Here is a 15,849-nt window from a genome sequence, read left to right as displayed (position 1 = left end):
GCTCGCGAAAAGAAAAAGCAGCATGCTAGTCGCCCCGAGGGGGAAGTAGGGTCTTGAACCTTGTTTCCCTGTCGTCACATCTCGTTGTAAGGTACCGAGCAGGCGTAGTCTGGTCGGTTTCCCGCGGAAGCAGACACCCTGAACCTGGCTAACGTTTGTCGCTGATGGTGGTGAGGCCAATCCCAATACGGACGCGTTGCTTCTGATGGAACTACGGTGGGTATGGGATGCTGATCGTTACGGGCGATCGGCGGTGCTTTTCTCATCGTTCGTTGATTGCGACGATGCGCTATTCTTTTGGAACTGGGGGGTTCAGGTTTAACCCCTTGATTGGTGTTGAGGACGTGTAGGGGTGCATGTGTATATATGGAGGGTACCTTTCCCTTGTAGATGATCGCCATCCAACCATCAGCTTTCATCACTCTCATCAGCTTATCTGATTCAACAACCTCTCTACATCTTCTACAAGTCTCACCCACACTTCAACGACTTCGTCAACTGCTATCCACACAGCAGCCAAATCATACATCACACACTGAGGTCTCACAACCTCGCCAACCAAACAACCACCACACACATCATCAATATGCCATCAAAATACTTGACAACGCTTCCTCCCTGCCCGGGCCCACCACCAAACCGACCTCTTCCCCCGCTACCCTCATAACGCACAACACACACTTGAGCGGCAAAGGGACTGAGTGCGACATCGACACCCTCTTTCTTGTCGAGTCGAGAGGCAGCAGGAGAGCAGAATACCCAACACATGTACGATTACGAACACCGATACGAATATGATACCGAAGTCGCGACTTCAACTTGGAAGGAATCGCGCGATGGACTGGGAGATGGTTTCGATTCTGCCGACTTGTCAGAGTCGACATAACTCGTTGTACGAGATTCTATTCTACGGAGAGCATTTTGAGGAGAAGGGACGGGTATGGTAGTAGCTTAGACAGCGAAATCAGCCCGGTTCAATTCAATGATGAAGATTCATTCACTACAACATACACATTGCGCAACCCCTATGTGTGATGATACGAATCCAGCATGTGATGAATCTGTCCACTGGCACTGCGATAACGCAGAGCGACGAGGCACTCACGATATTTGCATCATGTAGTCATCCCATAAACGATGCAAGTTCCAATGGTACCCCCTACGATCATTGGAGACTATCTCGCACCAGGTGATCGCATCACACAATGATCAAGGCGTCGATTGATCATGATATGCATACTGCTTCTTTGTGACGACTTCGCATTCAATGCGTATCAAGTGACTCCCAATACAGCCTTGCTTCCCACCCCTACCCTGTCAGATCCCCAAGCGCACATGCCACATGTGCGATGATCTACTCGAGTATGTCGTGCAGCCTCGCCCCACCCCTACCCCCAGCTTATCAGATCTTCTCCAGGGCTAGCTCACCGATACAGCCGATCAGCATTACACAGAACCTCCTGCGGACCGGGACGTGTATCTTGGTATACTACGGCTATCCAGCTGGAGTAATATTAACCGACGGAAGCATGTAGCCTACAAACGAAGGAAGCTGGGGGAGAAAGAAGGAATGTGAGAAGTGATCACATGCGAATGTTGCTGTTTTCCATTTCAGATACTATGGCAATTCTCCTAGGTAGATCTTAGTTTCCGTCTTCACCGATGGGAATGAGCGATCTAGGAACGAAGGAAGGGAAGAAGGAACGTTCGGATGGTCACATGCGGATTTTGCTAGTCCTGTTTCATATATTACCAACGGCTCTAGCCTCGTCTTACTTCCTATGTTCACCGATGGAAGCATGAAAGAGGAAAGAAATGGTCAGCCTTTTCACATACAGATGTTACTATTCCCGTTTCGATCGGCATGCCGAAAGCGGCATGTTCATCGGCAGAACCAGGCAGTCTACCAACGAAGAACGAGAAATGTCGCCTCCCCCACCGCTCCTCCCCCGCCCAGTCAAAGAAGCAAACCTGAGGAAGCGCATGCAGATAGTACTATTCCTATTCCAGCCTATCATACTAACTGTCTTGACTTCGTCTTACTTTCCCCATGTTCACCGGTGGAAACATGCAGTCTAAGCAGGGACGAGAAGAAGGAATGGTCAAAGCGGTCACATGCGAATGTCGTGATTCCCATGTCGATCATCTACCATACCCAGAGCACGTTTCAGTGCGCTTATGCAGATGATGCTGTTCCCATTTGATCAACCACACCAATTACCCCAACCTTGTCTTGCTTTCTCATGTTCACCGGTGGAAGCAAGCAGCCTATGAACGAAGGATGGGAAGAAGGAACATCCAATTGATCATCTGCAGATCCATATATGCCACTACTTCCATCTACCACTCCTCGCCTGACCTAAACACACATCTACTTGCCCCCAGGAAATGTGAGACCGTTGTCATGTCTCACCTTCTCCATCACCGCCAACGTATCCCTACTATGCTTCTCCAACCTCGCCAACGCCTCCTCATCCTTATCTTCAATACATCTCGCAAATTCCCTCGCCTCCTCCACCAAGTTCAACTTCTCGGGCTCCTTCACACCCGGCACATCCTCCCTTGTCTTCTTCTTCGGGTCCCAAAAGGTGATTTTGTTGATATCCGTAATGGTAGGTACAATCAATGTGCCCTTCTCCCCGTAAACCTCGCTCGGGGCGTCGGAGTTGTAGATCTTGCTGTGGCAAAGATGGACTGTGAAGGTAGGGTAACTGAGAATGAGACGGCCGCCGCCGTCAGCACCTGTGGCGATCTTGACAGGGAAGTATTGCGATGAGGTTGGCGCGCCGAAGAGGTCAATGGCGGCTGCGACACAGTATACGCCCAAGTCTACAAGCGCACCACCGCCCATCTCCAGGTTGAAGATGTTGGGGACTTCGCCTTGGAGTACCTTTTCGTAGCGGCTGCTGTACTGCGCGAAGGTTATGGATGCGCCGTAGAGCGGGCCTAGGTCAGAGATCTTTGATTTCAAGAGCTTGAAGTTTGCTTCTTGGATGTGGCGGAAGGCTTCCACCAGGACCACCTTCTTCGACTTCGCTAGTGCGAAGAGCTCGTCGAGTTCGGCGACGGTGCTGCACGATGGCTTCTCGAGGATTACATTTTTGCCCGCGTTGAGGAGCTGCTTGGCTTGCTCGTAGTGTAGGATGTTGGGGCTGGCGATGTAGACCGTGTCGATCTTATCTTGGGCAAATGCATTCAGGTCGGTGAATGTGGTGATTTGCTTGTCGGAGTATTTGGATGCGAACTCTTTCGCGGTCTCTTCCTTGCGTGAGTAGACGGCGGAGAGGCTGTATTTGCCTGTTGCGTGTGCCGCCTCCACGAAGGAGTGGGTGATCCAATTGGTTCCGATGATTCCGAGATTGATCATGTTGGCGGCGTTTGTTTGATGAGTGATTTGGGTATTCGTTGTGAGAAGGAGCTGACCTGGTATAAATACGTTGTTCGCGTCGAGGGGCAGTCGCGTTCAACCCCACTAGGAAGCTTCAGCTTCAGCTGCTAGTGTGATGTCATTGGCCGACTGTTCCGACTACCCAAAGCGGCAGTAGTTGGCAAAACTAGACACTAGGGGAAAGGTCAACAGATGAGTAAACAGAACTGTCTGGATCAAATCGGTATTGTATTGCAGGTTACTAAATGCAGTCATACTATAGGATAGCCTCAGTGCTGTTGCGCAAAACTAGAGTTCCTGAAGAGGGTATCATGCTGCGACCATGTGTCGTGTCGTGGAAATGTATCATACCATATGCGTGAAAGAGAGGTGCATCTTCGTTCCATCCCGGCATTGGTCCAAGCCGTGTTGGATGACGATCATAATGTGAGAAGGAAAAAGTGCAGGACCAACCGTACGCCGAAATCAAACCCCAAAACTCCGTACGCTCAAAGGTCGCATACTTGAAAATGCAATAACGCTGACAGTACCAGAGAGGAAGTACTCATGTGTTGTTCGATCAGTCCTCCCATATAGTGTCGAGGTCCAGGTCGACGCGTCGTTCAGCTCCGCAGACACTCCATCTCTTCCGTGAGTCGCGCTTGCCGAAGCCGAGACTGCGCCCACGGCTTTCGGGCACGTCTAGGCTGGACCTCCTGGCATCTCCGCCGTCCTCACGGTCCGCCGCAGCCTTGAGCCGCCGTAGGCGATCAGCCTCTATGGCTTCTTCTTCTGCGTCTGGGCTGTCTTCGATGGTCTCGAGAGACGAGATGGAAGGACTGCGGGAGCGCATCGAGGTCGGGGTGGATGGCACGGACGAAGAGGCATGGGACATGGGGTAGTTCTCGTTGAACCTGGAAGGTGCGAGGAGCGGTGAGGAGGCAGTGGAGGTGGGCGTGCTGACAGAGGGGGTGCTCGTGGGTGGTGCGCCAAAGGGTACAGTGACCTGGTAGAGCGGTGAAGCTGGTCGGCGCCGCCGGGAGAGCGAGCCTGTGCTGCTGTGCAGGCTCGACACGGTGGTGCCAACGCGCGGCGTGAGTTCCAGTTCGGCGTCCTCTGATATGTCGCACACGCTCGGTACGCCCTCAAAAGAGCCGATGGAGGCTGGACGAATACCCGAGCCGTACCGCTCCATGGTTCCTACTGAGTGCGGGCGTGGCTCCAGTGCCCGTGGGCTGCGGGTCCGCTTGGGGGAGCGCAAAGGAGAAGCCGGGCGGGCGAGCGGCATCGGGGCAGGCGAGAGCATCAGATTGCCAGAGGGTTGCATGACTGTAGGCAGCGAATGGGCCCGTGTCATAGGCGGCGCATTCGGCAACGCAGACCCGCTCTGGGAGCGGAGGTGAGAGCGCGAGTAGGGCGAGCGGTTCCGTGGCCGGGTGGTGAGGGCTGCCAGAGACGTGAGGGTGTCAGGCTGGGGGTCTGTCTGGGAGCGCGGTGTAGAGGGCCGGCGCGAGGTCATGCTGTCGTCGGACGCGTTGCTGAGCTGGCGGGCGAGCGTGTTGCTTTCTCCCATGGCGGCGGCAGAGGGCGGGCTTGGGCGTGAGCAGGATGCGTCTTCTGCAGCGGGCTTTGTAGCAGCCGGTGCCTTCTTCGGGCTCTTGAGAGGTATCGGGCCTGTATGGGCGCTCGCGGTGGGCATGGACTTCAGGCGTTGGACAAGATCGTCGTGCTGCAGATCCTCATTCACACTCAGCGGCGGCGAGAGATTTGAGGCAGTCATGGCGGCGGGCAGCGAGTATACATAGTCTGCGCTCACGCCTAGAGAGTATGGACTGGAGAGGCCGAGGTGGAGCTAGGGAGCGCAGGGGAATAGCGTGGTGCCCGTGTTGCTCTGGGCGGTGGACGCACGCTGGACCTTGCAGCGTTTCAGCCGCCGGAAACTGACTTTGAGCGCGCGCTGACTGGCTGGCGGCGGCCAAGGTGAGCAGCGACAAATAAGAGCGACAGATAGTGTGCGAGGACGACTCTGTTGGAGCCCAGAGAGTCAGAGCAGTGCACGAGGACGGTCACGATGCTGCTGCCCTGCGACGACTGAGGAGGGAGGGGCCGCGCGACGTTGGCTGTTGGTACCTGCCGCCGAGATTGCCGCTATCGATCTGGGGCAGTCGCGACCGCCTCCATAGGCAAGGGCTCCCAACAATGCCGCCACCCTGCCATGCAAACAATACAATGTCCTCTGTTTGCTACACAGCCGCCCCATTGACACTCCCTACACATTAAACTGTCATCACCACGCCCGGCACCGTCGCTCGCCACACCTCTCTCCAGCCGCCATGTTCCCTGATCAGCGCCGGACAGGACTCTAACGGACCCTGAAATTGCCTGCAGCTGACTAGCGCAACGTCTCCACCGCCCAAGACGACAGGCACACTCCAATCACGGCCGGTTCTCGCAAATTAAGACGCTACCCAGGGCCGAATTGGGACCTCGCTGCTAAATGTGGATGCCTCAGGCTTTAATCCACGACGGCGTGGTTATTTATGCCTCTTCCCCACATAATCTCTCGCCCACGCCCGTGTATTGCTTGCATTAACTTCACCACCATTGTCTATGCTGCACAGGGATATTTGATTATCGATAATGAATGCGCGATCTTAACGCTATCGATAAGCTGCCTCTCTGGCCGTACTCTAATCTTTTCCTTGGAACTGGAAAAACCTCTATGTAACGACAGTGGACTCCCGAAGGAAACAGGTGCCATAAACGCACAATGACTCGCTACCTGGGTTCTGATGAGACAAACGGCTGCTCCTAGCCGAGGCTCTCTCCTATCCGAATTTACACTTTGATAACCAGGAGATGAGGTGTCTAACAGAATGAGCAGGCGATAGCTCCCACAGGCGGAAGCCCAGCAATTCCCCCCATGTAATCCGCAATGATTCCGATAGCCGACCGACAAAACGCACCACACTTCGAGTCACACCGCGTACTTCACGAAAGCATGCTTTGAACCGCAGCGAGCTCGGGGTGTCCTTCCGGTTCGACCATCAGCAATATCTTGCCCGTCTGGGGATAAGCGTAGACAAGCTACTCGAATTCGTAGTCTTGTAGAACGCAGCCTTCATCCATTTGACCTCAGTTCCCTCCATGATAGGGTCCCGTCTTGGTTGTCTTGGTTGTCTTAGATCGCTCCACGGCCTTGGTTAACGCACCTGTGACGACAGATGAGAAAGGCTGCACATTGTCTGGATTGCCGAATGTGCATACAAAAGAGATGCTGCAGTCATTTCCGATCGTATGAGCCTTGGGCTTGTACAGGTTGATGACGATGTTGAATCCTTCGCCAGTAGGCAGCTGAAAGTTGAAGAAGTTGTTGCGGGCCGTGCTGTGGTTGTACGGAGATGCGCTCAGATCGCTGAGGGAGCAATTTGTGACGATGGCTCGTAGGACGGCCCAAACGATGAGGAGTCACCCGTGACTTCCTCAATTCAACGACACAAACGATGCCAAACTGGCGCTTCAAGGGAGGAAATCAGGAGGCGAACGTGGAGTCAACTCGGTCACCGCTGCGAACACGACACTATAAAGCCTATCACGACCATCCTCATCACAGAAGGTCATCGTACCGCTAAAGAAGCCCGACAATGAGCGAAGGGATGCCTTCGCGTTCTGTTGACAGAAGTTACAAGGTGGAATTCAGTGGCATAACTATCGCCCGACGTGCTAATGCAGTTCAGCACGCAATCGCCATCCTTCACAGCCGACGACGCCCAGCGAGACCGACTGTCAGTGCTGCAAGCGAACCACCAAATACTGACCGTGTCACCGGTGGGGAAGGCAAATCTGAACTGAAGGGTACACCGAGTATAGTCGGAATGAAGCAATGGCTACAGCAGATCGGTCACTCGGTATGCCTCGTGAGCAGTCTCTGGAGCTATACTGACAAACAAAGACTGTCGAAATCGACGACCTCAACATCATTCACGTCGCCGGCACCAAGGGCAAAGGCAGCACCTGCGCATTCATCGAATCTTTTCTCCGGGCTTACGGAGAAAGAACCGGATGGCCAGCCAAGACAGGTCTATACACTTCACCACATCTCATCTACCCTGAGGAGAGGATTCGTATCAACTTCAAACCCATCAAGAGAGACCTCTTCGCAATGTACTTCTTTGAAGTGTGGGGTATCCTGTCTCAAGAGCCTGAGAGGTTACCTCGCTATCTCCAGCTCCTCGCCTTAGTATCGTTCCACGCGTTCATCAAAGAAGGCGTAGAGGCAGCAGTATTCGAGACTCACCACGGAGGCGAATATGATGCTACGAACGTGATAGAACATCCTGTCGCAACCGTGATAACCGCCCTTGGCATGGACCACGTCCAGCAGTTAGGACCCACTATCGAAGACATCGCCTGGCATAAATCAGGAATCTTCAAGCGCGGGGCCTATGCTTTCTCGTCCCCCCAGGAACCCTCCGCTGCTGATATTCTCCGGAATCGCGTATCGGAGAAAGGCATCAACATCCACTCTATCGGAAACGATCCGGACCTTCCAATAGACATGCCGCAGTTGAAGCCAGATGTTCAGCGTACGAATTGTTCGGTTGCGCTTGCTGCTGTACGCTGTTTTCTCGGATATAGAGCTCCCAAAGACCTTCCGTTATTATCAGATGTGGATGTTTCGCAGGCTATAAGCCAATTCTCATGGCTTGGGCGCTTTCAAATCATTGTCGATGGGGTATTAAGCTGGTTTCTGGACGGTGCGCACAACGAGATGAGCGTTAGCAAAGCAGCGGAATGGTTCATCGAGAACTCCCAGGGAGAGAAGTGCGTGACCAGCCGGGCCACATATCCCCGCTAATCACTGACGCTATTAGTGCATCTCCCGTACGCATCTTGGTCTTCAGCCAAATATCGAAACAAAGAGATGCGAAACTAGTCCTCGAACGACTGGCCGCTGCCCTCAGCCCTATTCACATCGATCATGTCATCTTCACTCTTTACGATCCACAGCAGGACTTGGACTCTCCAGCAGGTAAATTCCTCTATGTGCTTATAAAGCTCGCCCGCTAACTGCGACACAGCTGTGGTTGATGAGTCGGAAGATGCTTTGCAACAGGCGTTCGGCGAGATATGGTCGAGATACCACCAGGATAGCCGCATAGCTTACGAACTAAGCGTAGAGAAGGCTTTGGATGCTGCTAGAGAGCTAGGGACGGAAGCTGGTGGCATGCAGACTCTCATCACTGGAAGCCAACATCTAGTCGGTAGCGCACTATTCTCGATAAACAGATGTGCGTCAACGAGAGACCGTCAATCCTCTCAACGCTCACCGTAATCGGGCGAACAGTGCACTGAAACAATTTGGAACGGAACCAGGTGTTGCTAGGAATTCGCTCTCTTAACATTGATAAAAGGCTCTACAGCTACTAAGCTGCGAGAAACTAGCGAGCAATCCTACAAATGAGTCTTACCGCTAGCTACAGAAGATACCACAACCATGTACACCCACTTTCATCCTCATACAGCTCATAGCCTACCACTAGAAGTGGTTAGGACCAAGCGGAACACCCAAAGCGTTCAGAAGAACCATGACAAGCGAAATACCAAGCTTTCCAGGCGAGCCAGCATCCAGAAGATCCAAGAACTCGTTGCGGATGCTGCAGCCCGAGACGGGAACACCGTTGAACCTGTCGGTGAGGTAGTTGAGGACATCACCGGTGCTAGTGGCAGCCTGGGTGAAGTGCTCGCCGAAAGAGTCTCGGACGTATGTGATGGAAACGCCCGCCTTGCAGAACTGGTCTACGAGCGCATCAGTGTCAGCGATTGGCGAGATCTCATCCTTCACGGCCTTGTATACGAAGATCGGCATGGATGGAGTGCCGTGAAGACCCATGGTCGCTCCAGTCCTGATGGTGTTTTCCGCGATAGGGTCTGTGAAGATTTGTAAGTCAGTGTCATCGTCAGGATTAATGTTTCTCACGGGGGGTACATACCATCGAAGATCGCCTGTCCTTGCTTGAAGTACGTGAAGATATCCTGTCCCGCGTACGTCTTCACGTCGGCGTAGAAGCACTGGCGACCAGCTTGGTTGAAAGCATCAGCCTTCTCTGGCTTGAGGCTGTCTTGGACATACTTTCCGAACTCAGGATACGCGTTTCCCAAGCCCAAGAAGCCGGCAGCACTAAGACCAGCGAAGAGTCCCTTGTTGATGGTGTTGAAAACATTTTCGACGTTGGGAGTCACACCGCCGATGGCCATGCCAACAAAGGGGATCTCTGGGGCGTAGTTGGCTTGAAGTTCGGCGGCCCACTCTGACGCTAGAGCGCCGCCACTGTATCCCCACATCTGGACCTTTGCAGAAGAGTCGACGCCGGTGGTGGCGCCGGAAGCGAGCGCCGCACGAATGCCATCGAGAGTCGCGTAGCCTGCTTGGAATCCAGCGACGAAAGTGGACTTGGGTCCCTCCCAATCCGGCGAGTTGACGATCCAGCCCTGGTTGAGCGAGGCAGCAATAAGGGCGGCTTCAATACCTCCTGTTCCGGCATATGTGGTGTTGGACTTTGTTTGGAGCGTGTAAGATGGTGCGCAGTTGATCTCACCACCGCTGTCTTCAGCGACCTGGTAAGAGAGCAGCTTCTTTGAATCCGCGTTCTTTGGCACCATCACCGTAGTGACTGTGGCCACCGGGTTTCCGAGCGAGTCAGTGGTCCTGTAGAGCAGTTGCCAGGCACCCTTCAAGTTGAGAGGAATGGTTTGGAATAATGAGAGGGCGCTGGGTACTGGTCGGCTTCTCAGGATGGCACCAGGTTTCGCTGACTCGAAGCCAGCAGGCGGTGTATAGAATGGATCATCAGAGGGAGGGATGGGAGCGCTGCCTCCAGCTCCAAGGAGTGAACCAAGTAGACCAGGTCTGGGAGCGGCAGCAGCGAGTCCGACCAGCGCAAAAAGCGCGGCCTTGATGGCAGAAGTCCTCATGTTGGAGTGAATGGGATGCGATGCGTGAGAGAATGTGATGATGGCGATGTCTTAATGTGCGCAAGAACAATCCCCTTATATGTCCATCTCTCCCCTTCCTGTTCAAACACCTAAACAACAACCTCTGGCCTTAGGTGTCAAATTCCGTTCATGTCGTCACATGAGCATCTCGAAAGCTACACGAGCATGGTCGACTAACGACTGGCCGATTGGTTGCCTTCTATTTAAGAGCCCGACTAAAGGCATGCCGATTGGTCGTGACGGCCAAGTTCTACCATCGGACAGGTACGGCCATTCATACGCAAGCTCGGAGCCTCGGTGTCGAATTTAGCGCCCGCTGCGTCGGGACCTGTAGACGAATGCGAAAGCTTATTTTGATTGTCAGGAACCACGAAAGCTCCACTCTCGACTGCGTTCCTCTCCGAAATGAAGGCCATGAGTGGGTCTGGCCTGTTCGAGCCTTGGAAACATCCATGAATTCCGGCGAGAACGTCGGAAATACCAAGATACTAGCCAGAGCTTATGTCCGCCACCAATCGGTTGACAGCATGGGCAACGACATGTGAAATCGTGACTACGAAAGTCGAATTAGGTGACATGGAATCTGGGGAAGATCCCCACGGGGAACACGCTACCCCTGGGAAAAGATGGAGACGGTGGTGTTGAGCGGGGTATGTGGTACCGAGATGTTTGACCAGCACGTCTTTCGAAGAACTAATGTGTTCAAAATCATACCATGCCCATATTACTCCGCAGCTCTTTGCGTCATTTGAGCAATCTAGCCCGACCTGAACGCCTATTCAAGAGCCACTCCGGAGAAATGCGAGAGAAACCATGTCGTGCCAATACTTCTCCGCAGTCTTGTGCATCATTTCAGCCATCTAGCCTGACCAGAACCACCCGACCTTCTTTTTCTCCTTTTGTCCGCTCTCGTTGTTTCTCCAGAGTGAGAAGTACGAACGTCACGTGGCATGGTTCAATGATCAGTCTCCTGCCCGCGCTGGGTTTGCATATTCTGAGAGCCCCTAAAGGCTAGGTAGATCTCATCAATCGCCACGCAGAAAATGCTGAAGTGTCTTCTCCAGGGGCGCCACCACCCCTTCAAAGACTGCCTGTTGGAAAGCCTCATCGTCAAGACTAGATTCTTTTCGATTGAAATCGCATCGAATACATCGCCTGACCGCTTCCACGTAATGTGTGGGAGCATTGAACTCGATATCTTCATCAAGTAGTCTTTCAGCCGTGCACCACGTGACACCTGGCGTACCTGCGCAATCTTGGTCTTGGGGAATTTGCAGCTCTTCGATTGGGTTGCCATAGATAAGCTCGATGAGCACTAGACCGAGCGTGTAAAGTGTCTGGTTTCGTATGACTTTTGCGACTGCTCGTTGGGTGTCATGTGGCTGGATCGTGCATGCCGATGACAAATTGCGATAAACGAACGGATGATCGTAGAGTGCAGACAATGGTACACCTGGACGATGAATAAAATATACGTCGTTATCACTCCAGTGCTCATCCAGCCACGGTGTCCTGTAGAGTTGGAGTACACTCGACGCCAAGTCTACTGCAATTCGAAGCTGATCTTGAAGTCCCAGTGGCCGCCCGATGTTTGTATGCTTGGTAAGCACTTGCCGCAACGAATACGCTACCCATTTTTGCTGATCAGAGCCGCTCGACTTCTCCAGTGGAAAGATTCCGTGTTTTCGCTTGACGTCGTCGATCAAGTAGCCAATACATAGGTCGTGTTCTGTACCGCCAAGCGCTCCGACTGTTCTACACAAGTCTTCTATATGTGTTGGTGTGAAATTCAAACCAGATGTACTTGAGTTTTCGACAAGCATGATGGTGTTGCTGCTGCTCGATCGAGACTCAGTCTGCTTCCATCTGACCGATTTGGGGGGTTTGGGCGAAGTGAGAGCTCTATGCACGTGTGGTGGCGGTGGCTTTTTGTCGGGCTGATCGGCAATGTACCGGACGTCCGCTTCAATCCATTCCCAATACTTGCATGATATTGGTCGCGGCGACGCCTGCACAGTCTCGTCTGTGAATATCACACGAAACGGCGTATGATCCAGCGGATCATCTCGTTGCTGCATTGTCTGAATCCGACTTTCCAGTCGCAATTTGACTGCATGACCGCTGCAACCGCATCGAAGGCCGGACTTTAGCGATTGGTACAAAGAGCGCGCATAATCTTGTAGGACGCAAAAGTTAGGGCACTGTTTCAATCTAGATTTCATCCGCAACAGCTCCAGCTCGAGAGACTGCTTAGTGAGACTGGACAGATACTAGTTGTGCCCTAATAGATTGTTAAGTTGTTCTGTGTATTCTAATTTGCTAAGCCTAAACTTTATTCTATTAAACTCTTTTTTAAATAGCTTAAGGTCTAAGAAAGAAGGCTAATTTAAGTTAGTGTATATTATTTGTAAATAGCATATTACTAAGGCGAACTAACTATAAGGCTAGTAAATAAATAGCAAAGAAGTAGATTAAGTTAGTTTAGAGATATTTACTTTATAGCCTAAGTATTAATAAGAATATAATGCTATAAACGCTACACTAGGTATAAAAAAAGAGAAAAAATAACTTATCTTACTATTAGACTCTAGCGCTAGTTTCTTTATAATCTTTTATAGTACTTTTACTATTTTCTATATATTAGCTAAGTATACTTTATACGCGCTACGTAATCTATCTTTTAAATACTATTTAATAATCTTATCTTACTACTTCTTACTATCTATATTTACTAATATCTCTACTATTTTATTAATTCTAATAATTTTTATAAAAAGATACTTAAAAGTATTAATAAATATAGTTTTCTCTAAGTTAATTTAAATTAATAAGAATTTTACTTTAAACTTATAGCTCTAGAATTATTTAGCTATATTATAACTTTCTATATAGTACTTTAAGACTAAGATAATAAGTAGTAATACTCTAAGTATAATACTAGTAACTTTAAGACTTAATATTAGAGTAAGTAAGTAACTTATATAATAAACTAAATAAAAGTAAAAGATTTTATAATACTACTTAACTATTTTTTACTATTTAAAATTAATATTATTATTAATAGTAAATATTAGCTATATAAGCCTAAGACTATAATATATATAGATACTTATAAATATAGCTCTTACTTCTATATTTATTATATAGTAAAATTACTTAAAAGCTCTTAGACTAAATACTTCTTAATAGAAACTATTAACTTTTTTATTATTTTACTTTTTACGTAATTTTAAATCTATTTAGAACTACTCTAATATCTAACTTTAGATCTTTTAAGTACTATAAAATATTTATAAAATATTATTTATAAAAGTTATATTCTATAAAGTTACTAGATAATTAGAGTTAGCTAGTAGTAACTTTATATACTTTTAAATAATTATCTAGTACTATATTTTAAAATAGCTTTTAACTTATTCTTAAAAATTAAATATATATAAAGTATTTTATTAAGATAAAGTATTAACTATAGTAATCTAGATAGATAAAGTACTTATTATAGTAGTATTAGTTTATAAAAATATTATAAAACTTAATAATCTTTCTTTAATAGTACTTAATATCTATAGCTATCTAGTAGATTTTAAAGTAGTATATAATAAGCTTTTAAGCGCTAAATTAAGTATAAAAACTAAGCTTCTACTAGCTAGCCTAAAAGATATTTTTAGTAGATTTAGGCTATAGTTATTAAATATAAGTACGTATTATTTAGAAAGAAACTCTTTTAGCTATAAGCTTTATAAAGTATCTTATATACGTAACTAAGTTCTTTAGCTTATCTAGAGTATAAAAGCTATCTTAAATAAGATATTAGATATAGTAACTAGCTAGTAGCTATTCTAGAAAGATATATCTAAGAAGAGGTAGTAAGCGCGCAATTGTAGTAGCTGTAAATAAAATAGAAAGCGTAAGTATAGTAAGTGTAAGTTAAGTAGCTAAAACGTAGTAAATATTCTAAGTTAATTTAAGTTATATATATATTATTAGAGCGTAGTAGCTAAAAAGCTAAAAAGAAAGAAAAAGCTAAAAAAGTAGTTTAGTTGTAAGAAAGTAGTAGTAAAAAAGCGTATAGCGTATTTATAAGAACTTTAATCTAAAAAGTATTTTATATTAAATATTCTCTAAATTTTTAAATATTTAAAAGTATTAATAAAATAACACCTTCTTCTATTTTAGAACTAGTTATAACTAGTAAGTATTTTATAGTATATATATATATATATAGTAGCTAATTATATATAGATTTAAAAAGCTACTTAATATAGATTATAAATAAGGTAGACTTTAAGTCTCTAAGCGTAGAGATAATTATATATAGAAAGGTAGCTAAGATTACTAAGAATAATAAGAAAGTAACTAGCGTATTAAAGCTAAAGTTATAGTAATAGCTTAGTTTATTTAGATAGTTTTTTAAAAATATAAAGAAGTAAGTAAGTATATAGTAAGTATATAGTAGGTATATATATATATATATACGTATATATAGCTATATAGCGTAAGCTAATAAAAGATAAGTAAGCTAAGAAGCGCTAAAAATGCGTTTATAAAGTAGTAAAATAATTTAATAAAAGCGTTAATTATTTAAGTTAGCTAGTAAAAGATAAGTAATACTAGGCTAGAATTTTTAGAAGCGCTAAAGATATAGAATAATCTAGAAAAGTATTTTCTTCTTACTTAAGTAGTACTAAGACGCGTAGTATAATATATTAGTTAAGTCTTATATTAGTATAGGTATTTATATAGTAAAGTAATTATCTATATTAAGAGTAATTTTTTTTTTTTTTTTTTTTATTTAGAGTCTTAAGCTTTTACTTATTAGAGTATACTACTATCTTATTATAAATTTTATATTTTTAGTAATAATAAGTGCTTTACTCTATACTTGTAACTTATAACAAAGTAATTAAAAAAATTTATTTTTTTAGTATATAGAAGACAGTATAATTTAAACTTATACCTTTAGAACCTTACGTTTCTAATATTAGTGCTTTTTAATTTTAAACGCTAACTTAACTTTATACTAGAGCTTTACTAAAGTTTTGCTAGCTAGAGCTAAACGCTAACTTAGTAAGAAGAGCTAACTAATACGCTACTATAGAATAGTATCTAAAAAGCTTTACGCACTATTAGCTAGCGCAAGTATATATAAAACTTAGGTATAACCTTACGTATATTATATTTACCTAGTAGTAACGCAATGTATTGCGTATACGTTAGTTAACTTAGGTAGTAAAATTATAAAATCTTAAGTAATTAAGAAGAAACTATAAAAGTAAGAGACTTTATAAGCTAATATGCGTAATATAAATAAAGTATTTCTATAGTTATAGAGAGCGTAGTTAAAGAGCTATTTATATATAAGAATTAATATTCTATAGTAGGCTTTTTTCTAGTATATAGTAGCAAAATTTAATACTAGTAGAAACTTACTATATATTAAAATAGCTACTAATGCGCGTATCTAATGCAAAGAAACTAAAAGATAT

General features: G+C 46.7%; 4 protein-coding genes across 4 annotated transcripts; 1 reads left to right on the top strand and 3 right to left on the bottom strand.

The window, feature by feature from the left end:
* Nucleotides 1-2,371: 2,371 nt before the first annotated feature.
* J4E78_001259 (uncharacterized protein) lies at nt 2,372-3,367 on the bottom strand (the record flags this gene model as incomplete). The annotated part of the gene is made up of 1 exon (XM_049361919.1): nt 2,372-3,367. The coding sequence occupies one exon, from the start codon at nt 3,365-3,367 to the stop codon at nt 2,372-2,374; it is 996 nt and encodes a 331-aa protein (XP_049227202.1).
* Nucleotides 3,368-3,947: 580 nt separating this feature from the next.
* Nucleotides 3,948-5,147, bottom strand: J4E78_001258 (uncharacterized protein; the record flags this gene model as incomplete). Its single annotated transcript, XM_049361918.1, has 1 exon — nt 3,948-5,147. One exon carries the CDS (start codon nt 5,145-5,147, stop codon nt 3,948-3,950), a length of 1,200 nt encoding a protein of 399 aa, XP_049227201.1.
* A 1,864-nt stretch (nt 5,148-7,011) lies between these two features.
* J4E78_001257 (uncharacterized protein) lies at nt 7,012-8,702 on the top strand (the record flags this gene model as incomplete). Its single annotated transcript, XM_049361917.1, has 4 exons — nt 7,012-7,275; nt 7,320-8,191; nt 8,242-8,399; nt 8,449-8,702. 4 exons carry the CDS (start codon nt 7,012-7,014, stop codon nt 8,700-8,702), a joined length of 1,548 nt encoding a protein of 515 aa, XP_049227200.1.
* A 204-nt stretch (nt 8,703-8,906) lies between these two features.
* J4E78_001256 (uncharacterized protein) lies at nt 8,907-10,342 on the bottom strand (the record flags this gene model as incomplete). The annotated part of the gene is made up of 2 exons (XM_049361916.1): nt 8,907-9,298; nt 9,361-10,342. 2 exons carry the CDS (start codon nt 10,340-10,342, stop codon nt 8,907-8,909), a joined length of 1,374 nt encoding a protein of 457 aa, XP_049227199.1.
* Between the last annotated feature and the right edge of the window lie 5,507 nt (nt 10,343-15,849).

The sequence above is a fragment of the Alternaria triticimaculans genome, assembly GCF_023758025.1.
Source record: "Alternaria triticimaculans strain BMP 0046 chromosome Unknown scaffold_1, whole genome shotgun sequence".
Taxonomy (NCBI): Eukaryota; Fungi; Ascomycota; class Dothideomycetes; order Pleosporales; family Pleosporaceae; genus Alternaria; species Alternaria triticimaculans.
Note: the sequence above shows the minus strand (reverse complement) of the source record. Positions and strands in the feature narration are given on the sequence as shown.